General features: G+C 40.5%; 1 protein-coding gene across 1 annotated transcript in view; it reads right to left on the bottom strand.

Annotated features, from left to right (window-relative positions):
* The window catches only part of SOX5 (SRY-box transcription factor 5), a 264,806-nt gene extending 251,741 nt beyond the window's left edge, over window positions 1–13,065 (bottom strand). Inside the window, exon 1 of the mRNA XM_063446673.1 lies at window positions 12,905–13,065. Coding sequence (XP_063302743.1) covers window positions 12,905–12,942 — 38 coding nt within the window. The 5' untranslated portion in view covers window positions 12,943–13,065. The remainder of the gene's footprint in view (window positions 1–12,904) is intronic.
* Between the last annotated feature and the right edge of the window lie 1,330 nt (window positions 13,066–14,395).

A 14,395-nucleotide genomic window follows, 5' to 3' on the forward strand; every position in this document is an offset into this window, starting at 1 on the left:
AATGATGCGCCTATATATTCTGAAAGGCAAAGGTAAATCAAAATATTTTATGGAGAAGAGACCACTCTAACACTGCATTTACCTGTACTTTAAAAGCAGATAATGAACAATCACCAACAACGCACCTGTTAGGAGGGAGAAAAAAACCCAAACCCATTTATTTTCTCAGAGTCTCTAACCATCAGAATTCAATCAATAGCACAGTTAAAAGAAAAAAAAAAACAAGTCTAAAACCTTTGAGGTGCGTGCTGTCACCAGCTTTAATATGTAGCATGCTTTCATATTAACGATTCCTTACAGTATTATCTTGTACTGTAATCATCTTACGCCTACATTGTGGGTCCCGAAATAAATAAAAATAAAAGTGCAGATGGTAATTAATTGCAGAGAGAACAGATGAATTTTTGATCTACTTCCAAGGATATAGAAATGTCAAATAAAATGTCATGAATCCCTTCATCGGAGGCAATAACAAAGCTTTAGACTGTAAGCTCCTTGGAGCAGAGCCTGATCATACGTTTTGCTTCTATGGGGGATATTTATCAATGTGTAACCAACACTTTTCTGTCTAATTTTCTGTTAATTTTCCATTCAATTTATTAAAGATGTCAGATTGTTTCCATCTGTTGCATTTTTTGCACCGTCATTTTTAAATATGCACAATTTGTTCGTAAACACACCGGATTTATGAATACTTTTACCACTATACATTTTGTGGTCTTCTGAAAACTGACAGAATATACCACGAACAAAAAACTTTTTTATTAGATCACTTTAATAAAAGCGATCAAGATAATGGCTGAATTAATAGCCCCTTTTCAAACACTTTAACAAAATATCCACCTATATGTTGTTTTTTTTTTGTTGTTTGTTTTTTTTACACAATTACTGTGGGTACAGTAATTCACGGCGAGGCTTTACATATTCCACAGCACAGTACAATGAAATAATTATGAAATCTGTGAAGTGTGAGTAACTCATGAAATAAAAGCAAAGAGGATACAAACTGTGAGATTTATGACAAAATAAGATTAAAGGGAACTAAGATGATGTGGAGAGGTTTGTGGTTGCTTGTTTTTATTTCTATTTTTTAATTATGAGTGTTTAAGAAAGAAAATATACTCTTGGGTATTTGTAAATAAAAAGATATGGCAGAGTTTTCGCTTAGAGAGATTCAGTAAGTGTGGAGCTGGGATAGAGGACGTTTGGAAGAGAGTGAAGATTCTATGCTGGGAGAGAGTGAAGATAGCTGTGCTGGGAGAGATTTAAATGGAGGATCTCTATAGAACTGGATGGGTATTCAGAGAGATTTAATTTGAGGGAGCCCGGGAGGGATACTGCTGGAGCTAGGTTGGGAAATATTTACATAGAGGGTGTCCATGATAGAGCTTGAGCTAAAATTGGAGCTAGGCAAGGAGAGATTTAAGAAAGAGGGACTCTGAAATAGAACTGGAGGGAGATGTGGGAGATATTTAAAAGGAAGATGCCTTGTAGATAATTGGAGGAAGAGAATAATGAAAGGATTGTAGAATAGAACTTAGAGGCTGGGAGACATTTAAATGGAAGGAGTTTGGGATTGCAAGTGGCTGGGAGACATTTAAATGGAAGGAGCTTGGGATTGCGAATTGCTGGGAGACATTTAAATGGAAGGAGTTTGGGATTGAGAGAGGCTGGGAGACATTTAAATGGAAGGAGCTTGGGATTGCGAATTGCTGGGAGACATTTAAATGGAAGGAGCTTGGGATTGCGAATTGCTGGGAGACATTTAAATGGAAGGAGCTTGGGATTGAGAGAGGCTGGGAGACATTTAAATGGAAGGAGGTTGGGATTGCAAGTGGCTGGGAGACATTTAAATGGAAGGAGCTTGGGATTGAGAGAGGCTGGGAGACATTTAAATGGAAGGAGGTTGGGATTGCAAGTGGCTGGGAGACATTTAAATGGAAGGAGCTTGGGATTGCAAGTGGCTGGGAGACATTTAAATGGAAGGAGCTTGGGATTTCAAGTGGCTGGGAGACATTTAAATGGAAGGAGTTTGGGATTGCGAATTGCTGGGAGACATTTAAATGGAAGGAGCTTGGGATTGCGAATTGCTGGGAGACATTTAAATGGAAGGAGCTTGGGATTGCAAGTGGCTGGAAGACATTTAAATGGAAGGAGCTTGGGATTGAGAGAGGCTGGGAGACATTTGAATGGAAGGAGTTTGGGATTGCAAGTGGCTGGGAGACATTTAAATATAAGGAGCTTGGGATTGCAAGTGGCTGGGAGACATTTAAATGGAAGGAGCTTGGGATTGAGAGAGGCTGGGAGACATTTAAATGGAAGGAGCTTGGGATTGCAAGTGGCTGGGAGACATTTAAATGGAAGGAGCTTGGGATTGCGAATTGCTGGGAGACATTTAAATGGAAGGAGTTTGGGATTGAGAGAGGCTGGGAGACATTTAAATGAAAGGGATGCTGGAGAGGGGCTGGGAGAGATGGTAAATGAGAAAGTGTGGAGATTAAATTTGAGTAGCAATGTGGAGGATACTGGGTGCCTGTGAAGTGAAATTTAGCAAGAATGGGCTGGGGCATAAGACCCATCTGTATTTACATCAGACTAGTTATTGAGATGATCACAATGAATTAGATTGTTGTTTCCGAGAGAAAAGTTTATTACAGACCTATACAGCCAGTGAAATAAAAAATAATTTAAGACACAGAAAGCTACAAACTGGCATAAAATGTACAGGAAAAGTCACTGCTCTAAACAGAACTGAACCCAGTATCGAAGAGATAATCAATCATTTGTGGGCTTATTTAATAGCTTTTCTTTCCTGGACTTTAAGGAAAGCACCTAAAATTAAACGGGAGCGACAGGATAGCTATATATTAATTAGCTTGCTTCTCTGTAGATGTCAATATGTTTTGCATTAGCCAAATTGTTTACATTGCAGCCAGAATTAATTTATATAATGGGCCGAAGAACTGATAACATGATTAACGCATTTAATATGTTTATTGGCCCTTATACTTATCCCATCATTGCTCGCTGCTCCCCCCATTCATGTTCCCCCCACTCAGTCATTTAAACATCACACATCTCATCCCTTCCTCCCAGACGCCTTCAGATAGACCGCACATCGCACACTCCTACTAGGATACAAACCTCTTGAAGAAAAAGCACAATATCTTCATAGAGTCAGTGAACTTTTTTAACTTTGTAGCTTAAAGGACCACTCTAGTGCCAGGAAAACATACTCGTTTTCCTGGCACTAGAGTGCCCTGAGGGTGCCCCCACCCTCAGGGACCCCCTCCCGCCCGGCTCTGGAAAGGGTAAAGTCTTTAAAACGTACCTTTTTCCAGCGGTGGGCGGAGAGCTCTCCTCCTCCGATCCTCCTCTTCTCCTCCCCGTCGGCTGAATGCGCACGTGCGGCAAGAGCTGCGCGCGCATTCAGCCGGTCACATAGGAAAGCATTCATAATGCTTTCCTATGGACGCTTGCGTGCTCTCACTGTGATTTTCACAGTGAGAATCACGCAAGCACCTCTAGCGGCTGTCAGTGAGACAGCCACTAGAGGAAATAGGGGAAGGCTTAACCCATTCACAAACATAGCAGTTTCTCTGAAACTGCTATGTTTATGAAAAAATGGGTTAACCCTAGAAGGACCTGGCACCCAGACCACTTCATTAAGCTGAAGTGGTCTGGGGGCCTAGAGTGGTCCTTTAAGTACAAAATTGCAAGCAAGGAAGCGGTCATGTAGCAAGGCTATCCTCAGCTACTGACAGCCACAGTTGAAAAAAGAGCCCTATCCAGGTCCTCCTTAGAGAGAGACTGCTGGACAGATGCCTCATCGATCACTATTGTCTATTAGCTGGAACACCTCACATGATTATAACGTTTTGGTTTTTTAACATATCTTTTTTTTCTTTATGTTCTGATATAGAATCCCTGCTTGTGTGAAAAGATTTAGTGTTTTGGATAAAGAGTCATTCTGGGGCAAAGCGCTATAAGTGGAACAATCAGCATGAACACTCCATTGGTTTCCATGGCAACTGTTTCACTTTTCAAATTGCTCTTTATTCATAACTTTAAAGTGGGTTCATCAATAGTGAATGTATGGAGCATTTGTAGCCAAGCAGATAAATTTAGGAGCCACAAGAATTCAGAGAATAGGAAAACTCTGTCTTTAGTTTTAAAATAACATAATTAAAAAAAAAAAAAATAAGGTGTGTGTATATATATATATATATATATACACACACACACCTTTCTCATCTCTGGCACAGGGAAGGTTAATTATTAGTAAGATTTATTCATTTATTTTAACCTCTGTCTTCCTGAAATATAACTCTTAACACTGTTGAAAGTGCAAACAGTATATTTCCAGCGTGTTTCTATAGATCTTTCTTGGATCTTTTGCTAGTGTTTCGTAAGGTTGTAGCTTTGGTAATGCTAACTCTTCTGATGGGCCAAATTTAACTGTATGCTCTGGTGTTCTCAGAAAAAGCCACACAATTGTTTCTTTACACACTGCACTTGACAGACCCCAGAAGTCAACACTGGTAGCTTACAATGCTACCACTGGCTTCTAACTGTGTGTGTGTGTGTGTGTGTGTGTGTGTGTGTGTATATATATATATATATATATATATATATATATTTGGCCCATCAGAAGAGTTAGCATTACCAAAGCTACAACCTTACAAAACCGTAGCAAAAGATCCAAGAAAGATCTATAGAAACACGCTGGAAATATACTGTTTGCACTTTCAACAGTGTTAAGAGTTATATTTCAGGAAGACAGAGGTTAAAATAAATGAATAAATCTTACTAATAATTAACCTTCCCTGTGCCAGAGATGACAAAGGTATGATCAAACATGTGTTGCTTATAAATCTCTGACATTTTAAAGGCAAGATTATGAATTGCTTAAAAATTGGATTATAAATAATAAAAAAATTTGACACAAAGGAAAATTGAGCCAACATGAAAAAAAAACAACTAAAATCTGTTCTTGGATATCTTCTTGGATATTATTCAGATGTTTAAATTGGTGCATCAAATAGTGAAAATTTTCAAGCATTTACGCTGTGAATATTGCCAGGGTCGCTGACAGGAGACTCGTTAGAGCTGCCTTTGGAGGCAAAATTCCAGAGACGACAAATGTACGTTACCACAACTGCATTCAATTGTACAGCACTGCAGACTACGTTGGCCTTATATACAGTGATATTCTTGCTGGTTAAGTGATAGTTTAGAAGAACACAAAATATCTCCAGTTATTGTTCCCAAGGAGAGCAATAATTACAAATTTAAAATAATTAGCTGTGACATTTCCTAAACCTGGCTCTGATTGCATCAGGATTCGACAGAAATTATTTTAGGTAAGACATCCATTATTATTACCCCACGTGTAATGTGAGTGCCAGTGCCCCCCAGAGAAGGGACTGGCGTCTGAGCATACGCCTGATCCCGGGGGACAACCATAATACTTTCACGCTGTTTGAAAACTGTATGAGACTTGTTCTCCCCTTGCAGATTTATTACACCCCTATGGAAATCAATGCACTATTCTGCAAGAAATCACTGCTTTGGTATTTAACCCCTTTCAATGAGTGCTAACCAGTATAGATGTTAAATGTTACCCTCAGGTTGGTTGCAACAAGTCAAATCTACGGGTGATGAAACAAACCACTGCAGGCACAAATAGTCATAGCTATGAATAAAGATATGGGAATAATATTAGGAACACAACTATTTTATAGTTTCATTGTCGGAATGTTTTATTTCCAAGTTTTATTTCAAAATGCTTACAGATGCATTCTAAACCCACCCAGATCAATAGAATAGGATGTTTGCTGACAGTGTTCCTATGGACTTGGAAGAGAGTTTGGATAGAATTTAGCAGCTTAGAGCTAGCAGATTGGAAAGAGAAAAACCATATGCGTATTCAGCTACGGTCTCGCCGCAGTCTTAATGCTTACTACAGAGGTAATCATACCACACAACTATCAAAAATAGCCCCATCATAGTACCTGCTGCCACCACAAGCCGAAACCTGTGGGCCTTACTGGCTCTACACTTTGAATATCACTCCTATCATCCTAAATAGGTCAGTACTTTATGTCTGTTACATAACAACTGCCTTACAACAGTCCGCATACAAAAAGGCTATTTATAATCTGTCAAATTTTGGGTGCCAATTCCCCTTGCCAAAAGGAATACACAAGGCGAGCTCAGCCAACAAGGAACACAGATTGGGATAATGACACATAAAGAGCAATGAAAATCAACATATTGTAGGTCATGGGCTTTAAACCCAGGCAGTAAAGCGTTAAAGACACAATATGGTTTTCTGCACTTTTAACAAGGAGGTGGCCGGTCTGATTTACAGCAAATCCACACACAGAATGTACAATTTAAGGGAAGCAGGATTGTCAAAACCCTCACTGTTCTTTTCAATTTCATTATTCATTCTACTTGCTTTGCACTTATTCCTGCTCAAGAGGTCTCAGCAACCCTGAAACTTTATATTCCAGACAATTATTTCCTTAATTAAGGTATTGGAAAGTTTCAGAATAAAAATCCCAGAGACTGACTAACTCTCCTTTGTTTTTTAATGTATTTTTTTTTTTTTTTAAGGAACTAAAAAGCGTGGAATTAATATCTGAGAATTTGCAGGGTGGTCTGAAAAAATATTCATAATATATGCAGATTTATTATTCTGACATATTATACAGAACTGATAAAAATGGATGCAATTTTTACTAAAATCCTTTTCAAACACGAGAGGGGGAAAAAGCAACGTGCCAATAAATGTATGGTTCGTGTTGCTCAGAACGCTAATAGACACACATTGTTTTGGAGCGGCATTTAATAACAATATTAAATATCAACATATTATTCTGAGCTTTAGCCATTTACAGGTTAACTGAACACAAGTGGTCCTTCGTGCACAGGAACATGATATATATTATATATACACACACACAGGAACATGATAGATATTATATATACACACACACACACGCGGGAACATGATAGATATTATATATATATATATATACACACATACACACAGAGAACATGACAGATATTATATATATACACACACACACACACACACAGAACATGATAGATATTATATATATATATATATATATATACACACACACATACAGAGAGAACATGATAGATATTATATATATATATATATATATATATATATACACATACACACACACACACACAAACAGAGAGAACATGATAGATATTATATATATATATATATACACACACACACACACACAGAACATGATAGATATTATATATATATATATATATATATACACACACACACACACACACACACACACACAGAGAGAACATGATAGATATTATATATATATATATATACACACACACACACACACACACACACAGAGAGAGAACATGATAGATATTATATATATATATATACACACACACACAGAGAACATGATAGATATTATATATATATATACACACACACACACACACACAGAGAACATTACATTGAAGGGCGTCTGCATGTGTCATGTTGCAGGAACTCACTTTGAAGCTTCATGTAAAAAGAATATTTTAATGGTTTAATCTGCCTTTATTCCTGGGGAGTCAAAAATGGGGTTTAAAAAAAAAAAAAAAAACTACTATTAATAGTTTAGAATGGATGGTAAAATGAAATAAGGTAAAATGTTCGATCCTGTGTAGGACCATCTGAATAGGTGACATCTGTCTTCACTTTGCCTAAAGGAAAGGATTTTTATTCTGTCTTCATCTTCTCCCGGTGAGTCTCACTCCAGTAAGTTTCTGACAACTAACGGATGGGGAAAACGAAATACAATGCATTTGGAGCACTCTGTGTACATAGAAATGTACACTGAGAAACAGGCAGGCAACCAAAAGAAAGTTTGTCTGCCTGCTTATTACCAAAAAACAAAAGCAAATTGTTATTGTAAGTGTAATTACCTAGTGATTGATATGTATTGCAGAAAGTTTGAGCGAGTGAATAGAAAGAAACCTGGAATTCGTCCAATCGAGTTTTCAATCTGGATTTATTATGCAGTTTGGTACTGAATGCAAACTAATATTATCAAGAAACCTCTCTATTGAGCTCTGCCACAACATCAGTGTGACACCTTTCACAAGCCTGTTCGGTAAACGCAGGGGCGACAAATGATATCATGGAATGGAGAATTCTGGGACAAAAAAAACAAAGAATCGAAAGAGTGCGTTTTTAGTCATGCAGGAACTGAAAATAATGCTGCACTCGTCAAAAATATGTTTGAGTGACAGATCTTGTGTCAAAAAAGCCATATCACCAAACAATGAGAAATACTACATATCGCTTGTATTCTTAAAATATTACTCAATCCAAAATCTCAAATAAAGCCCTGTAAATAGGCAGTGATGGAGCTACAGGAACACATTAGAAGGTTCATTCTCTACCTTTAGGAAAGTTTGAAGTCAGCTTAATGCCACGTTCGCCCTAAAATCACCAGATTGCTGGATGGAATGGAATACATGAAGGATTAGAGGGGATATCACAGATTAAAATATCACTTAACACTTGAGTTCATTACTCCTCCATATTAAATGTAAAAAAACACTGACCCCAACAGTTGATTGATATATATATATAATTAGTACCATATAACCCATGCTTGTCAATACAGCCATCTAAATTCTGTCTGGGCAAATATAAAAAGAAACAAATACGTCCACAGAATTCAACTTCAAGAAACTAAAAAGGAAGATTCACAATAAGAATGTGATGTACGGATCGAACACCCAGCGAGACAGAAACTAATTAGCCCCAATGTTACAAGAGGGAGTTTATCCGAAGCCCCTGACACAATCGCACACACATCTGTTTAACATGTGACTTCCTGCTCAGTACTCAGGTATCTGCATACACTGATCTGATAAGCAATTAGTATTATATACTGTTATAAAAGATGTGTTGCGGATACACCATGAACGATGAAACATTCGAAACCTTTGAATATCAAACCATTCAGCTCCACAATGCTCTGTTATAACTGCTCAGCACATTATCTGCTGCGCAACTCCAACAGTTAATAAAAAACTGTCAGAAATAGTTTGTCATACACCACAGAAATCAAGGACAGTGTTTAATCTATAGAGTGATTGTGCGGTTAAAATATTCAGATTGACAGATGGACCGCTATATAAAATAAATCCAAGAAACATTAACTTAATGCAAATAACGAAAACTATTCGATTACATAAATATGAACTTATGTAATACATAGAAATTTATACAATTAAAAAGACATCATGTACATAACGTACATATCGCAGGCCAGTTACTACTGTTACAGGATTTAATTGTTTTTCAATTTTGATCATTTAATACACAAAACCATCTGGGGCCAAATTACCTAAATCCACAGTTGTGTGTGCCAGATTTTCTCCAGATATCTTGCACACAGCTAGCAATGTCGAATATTTACCAGAAATCATACCTAAATAAGTGCTATATTTTACATAACTTATACATTTCAGATTTCAAATATTTAAACGCAGAAAAAGAATGCTAAAAAAAAGTGGCGTTTGCGTAATGATCTGAGACAAGCGTTGCCATGACTGAAACTTGTTATGTACATAACATGAGTTACAATATATTTAAAGATAATGAACATCTAAATTTGATAAGATCTAAGCAAGATCGGTAATAATAATATTGCGCTTAAAAATGAAACCCAAATCTTTCTGTTCTCTAGAATTTTGTGTATAAGAATGATATCTGCACTCTGCCCTTTTGAAGTTGAACCTTGGGTGACAGAATGAATTTACCAAGCGGCTGTTAAATATAGAGCCCCCCTCGTCCCCTGGGTAGTAAGGACGCTGAGATGAGGCAGAATTCTAGTGTTTTACATCTTCCGTAGCATGCTGTACCCATGTAAGAGCTTGCGCTACAAAACGGTATCAATCCCTGCGTACCCACTTTCTGTTCTAATAACATGAGACCATTTGACACGGCAGCGCAGGCGGGCAGAGCGTTACTCGGGAACAGCTATTACAAGTAATAACAAAGCTAATTTTTCAGTTTTTTAGCTTTTGGAAGAATATATTTAGGAGACCAGGATAAACTGGTGACCAGGTAAATAACCTTAGAAGTCAATTAAAGCAAAAAGCCGTTACTCTGCCCCACAAATCGCAGAGTGTGACTTTGAAGAACAGGGAAGGGATTTATGGTTTTTATCGTTGCCATGACCCCAAAATAAATTCAGTGGGTGTTTAAAATGACTCAGACGTTGCAGCTAAGCTAAGTGTTCTCCCCTTCCCAATAGGAGATTTACTTTATTCTCCAGCTTTTTTGTCATATATGGGACACCCAGCTGCTAACGCAGTGCCCATTTTCAGCATTTGTGATGTGCAAAATACCAGTGATTGCAGCTAAACAATCAAAGCTCTGAGCGCACCACTTTAACCCCTTTAGTGCCACAAACAAAGCACTGAAAGTCACAGCACTAAATTTGATGAGATTAAACTAGGGACTTCGGAAAATCTCATTGAATGGCTCAAAAAAAAAACTAAATAAAAAACTGGGTAAGATGTTTGAGATGGCCAGCAAAGAATCTATTTTCTGACATTCATGGAATATAACATTTGTAAGTAAGGGAGAATCTATGATCACACTACGTAACAAATGCAATGTTCAAGCTCTAAAAAAAAAAAGGAAAACATTTCCAGAAATGTCCCAAATTTCTCATTTCTTCATTTGAACTCACAAAGCATGTGCAGGTTAAAGGTCCTGGAGCATTTCCTCTGAACTGGTTTTAATAATCAGCTAAAGACATAAAATAGCCTCGCATAACATACACACATACTGTCTTGTCCCTATAACACAATACTGAGCCCTCTCACAGGGCAGAAACCTAAAATAAGACTTCACGCCCCACACCGTATGAAGGAGAACAAAAAAATAAGAAGAATTAAATCAGGGTTCACACAGACACCCAACTAGCCGGACTTGTAAACAGCCTGGCCAAGCATCTGGCCTGGACGGAAAACAGAGCCCTGCTACATTTAGCACTCAGGTGAAGGAGTGCAAAAAATAAATACAAGGAAAATAAGAATAAGGGGAGTAATCCGAGCAGCTGTCACTGATTGCAGTGTAAAAGGGACAAACGCAAGGCTTGTCCAAAGTTTGAATGGAGTTTAGGAAAGTGACTATAAATACCAAAACAAAGAGAAAATACATAAATGTGTGCAAAGGTTTTTCCTGTTCTTATCTTACAGTCACTGTAATAAGGAAAACATAAAAAGGTCATTATTATTAATGCATATCCCTAGTGTGAATTAACAGTGTATCCAGCAAGATACACATAATAATTCTTATCTCAGTGACAAAGAACCAGCAGAACTACAACCATCACATCTGATTGCCTCTTATCTTTGACCCCATATAAAAGAAGAGCCAAACTTCACGTTTTCTGGGAAAAACAAGTCACCCAGCATTAGAGGTAGTGAAGACACGAACGTAAAATAGCACACTGTCAATTAACAATCTGTAAGCACATGATTGCAATTTAGTTTCGGAAAACAACTGCAAAAATTCACAACAAATACAAATTCAGAGGAAAAAAGAAGCACGTTGTCCCAAAAAGTTTGAATTATCTCTGATAAAGCAAAACTGACCTTTGCACGCCAGAAAAATATAACATCTAGGGTCTATCTGTTTCAGGTTTGCAAACATTTGTTGGAGGGATATACCGGTAAATTAATATCAAAGTGACAGAATCAAAACTGAGGTTTTTTTATTTTATTTTTACAAAAAATATTTCTTAGAAAAACTAAATTTTAACCCAAAAATACAGCTGTCACAAGCAAATGCTTGTTTTAATGTGAATAGTAGTCCAACCTGCAATTCCTCTAATATCACATTTATATAAAGAATAACGTAAGAACACACTACATGGGAATATCTTTAAGGGTTTAACTGTAGGGAATAAGCCTTAGCCTTTCCCCAGTCTGAATAGTTTAAAATGAACAATTCATAGCATTCAGCAAGTATAATGATTTATAGATCATTTTGAATGTTTTAAACAATAAATTGCACCAATGAAACAATAAAAGTGATGTAAAATGTGATTTATCTAAGTAAAAGCTGAGCCAGTGATATTAGTTAATCTGAATAAATATTAAACTGTGCTCTCCCCTTTATGTTGGCTGTCAGATAAAGTCTCTATCTGCAGAGTTGGGAATCCCACAAAGCAGTAAATAAAGAGAATTCAGGCTGTGAAAATGAAAGTTTACAACAGACACAGGCTACCAGTTAGGCACCTCAGTGGGCAAACACAGACCCCTGCACCCACAGGTAGGAATCTACCAGCTGGGCACCTCAGTGGGCAACACAGAGCCCCTGCACTCACCGATAGGAATCTACCAGCTGGACACCTCAGTGGGCAACACAGAGCCCCTGCACCCACCGATAGGAACCTACCAGCTGGGAACCTTAGTGGGCAACACAGAGCCCCTGCACCCACTGATAGGAATCTACCAGCTGGGCACCTTAGTGGGCAACACAGAGCCCCTGCACCCACTGATAGGAATCTACCAGCTGGGCACCTTAGTGGGCAACACAGAGCCCCTGCACCCACCGATAGGAAATAACCTGCAGGGCACCTCAGTGGGCAACACAGAGCCCCTGCACCCACCGATAGGAATCTACCAGCTGGGAACCTTAGTGGGCAACACAGAGCCCTTGCACCCACCAATAGGAATCTACCTGCTGGGCACCTCAGTGGGCAGCACATGAAGCCATGCTTGAGATGCCTGGCACATCCTGGGAAAAGGAGCATGCAGCGGGCAGTCAGGATCCTGCAAGGACTACTCCTTCAGTACTGAGTGCACTCACCTTTCAAACTCCGGAGGTAAGTCAGGGTCAGTGAGCATTGCTGATACACACAGTTTCCCTTTGTCACAGCAGCAGCCACCTCTAATTCCTTCCTCAGATCCTGACAAGTGAGTGCAAGCCTGGTCCTCCTGGTCTCCCCTCTCTCTCTCTCTCTCTCTCTCTCTCTGTCTGTCTCTCTGTCTCTCTGTGTGCAGCTCACACTGACACACACACACACACACTCTCACACACACACAGGACTCCTTGACCAGATTCTTAAAGGGCCAGCTCACCAGGAGCAGTCTGTGTGCAGAGCTCCCCTCCCCTCTCTGAGAAGCTCAGCCTTCCTCCAGCTCCACTCTCTGCTCTCTGCCACTGGCAGCCAGGAGCCCTCAATCCAGGAGGAGTCCCACTCAAACGGCCCGGGGACTCTCTGCAAGGGGAGCTTCAACACACAGAGCTGGGGATGGCAGAGAACTGGGCACACGGGGGGTGGGGGGGGGGGGAGACACACCGAGAGCTGGGGATGGCAGAGAACTGGGCACACGGGGGGTGGGGGGGGGGGGGGAGACACACCGAGAGCTGGGGATGGCAGAGAACTGGGCACACGGGGGGTGGGAGACACACCGAGAGCTGGGGATGGCAGATAACTGGGCACACACCGATAACTGGGGGTAATAAAGAGGCCCTGAAAGCTACCGGAGAGAGTCAGACAGCAACACACAGTGACGGCTGCTTAGGGGCAACAATGGGTTGGGGGACTGTGGATGGGAGATACCGGGCTATGTGCACAATAACATGGATACAGACTGCTTGACATCAGCCCCTGGAGGTCTCACTCCGGGGGGAAGGGCACTCACCGGGTCTCACTCCGGGAGAGGGGGGGGCACTCACTGGGTCTCACTCCATGAGAGAGGGGGGGGCACTCACTGGGTCTCACTCCATGAGAGAGGGGGGGCACTCACTGGGTCTCACTCCATGAGAGAGGGGGGGCACTCACTGGGTCTCACTCCATGAGAGAGGGGGGGCACTCACTGGGTCTCACTCCATGAGAGAGGGGGGGCACTCACTGGGTCTCACTCCATGAGAGAGGGGGGGCACTCACTGGGTCTCACTCCATGAGAGAGGGGGGGCACTCACTGGGTCTCACTCCATGAGAGAGGGGGGGCACTCACCGGGTCTCACTCCGGGAGAGGGGGGGGCACTCACTGGGTCTCACTCCATGAGAGAGGGGGGGCACTCACTGGGTCTCACTCCATGAGAGAGGGGGGGCACTCACTGGGTCTCACTCCATGAGAGAGGGGGGGCACTCACTGGGTCTCACTCCATGAGAGAGGGGGGGCACTCACTGGGTCTCACTCCATGAGAGAGGGGGGGCACTCACTGGGTCTCACTCCATGAGAGAGGGGGGGCACTCACTGGGTCTCACTCCAGGAGAGAGGGGGGGCACTCACTGGGTCTCACTCCAGGAGAGGGGGGGGCACTCACTGGGTCTCACTCCATGAGAGAGGG

The sequence above is a fragment of the Pelobates fuscus genome, chromosome 3 (assembly GCF_036172605.1).
Source record: "Pelobates fuscus isolate aPelFus1 chromosome 3, aPelFus1.pri, whole genome shotgun sequence".
Lineage (NCBI taxonomy): Eukaryota > Metazoa > Chordata > Amphibia > Anura > Pelobatidae > Pelobates > Pelobates fuscus.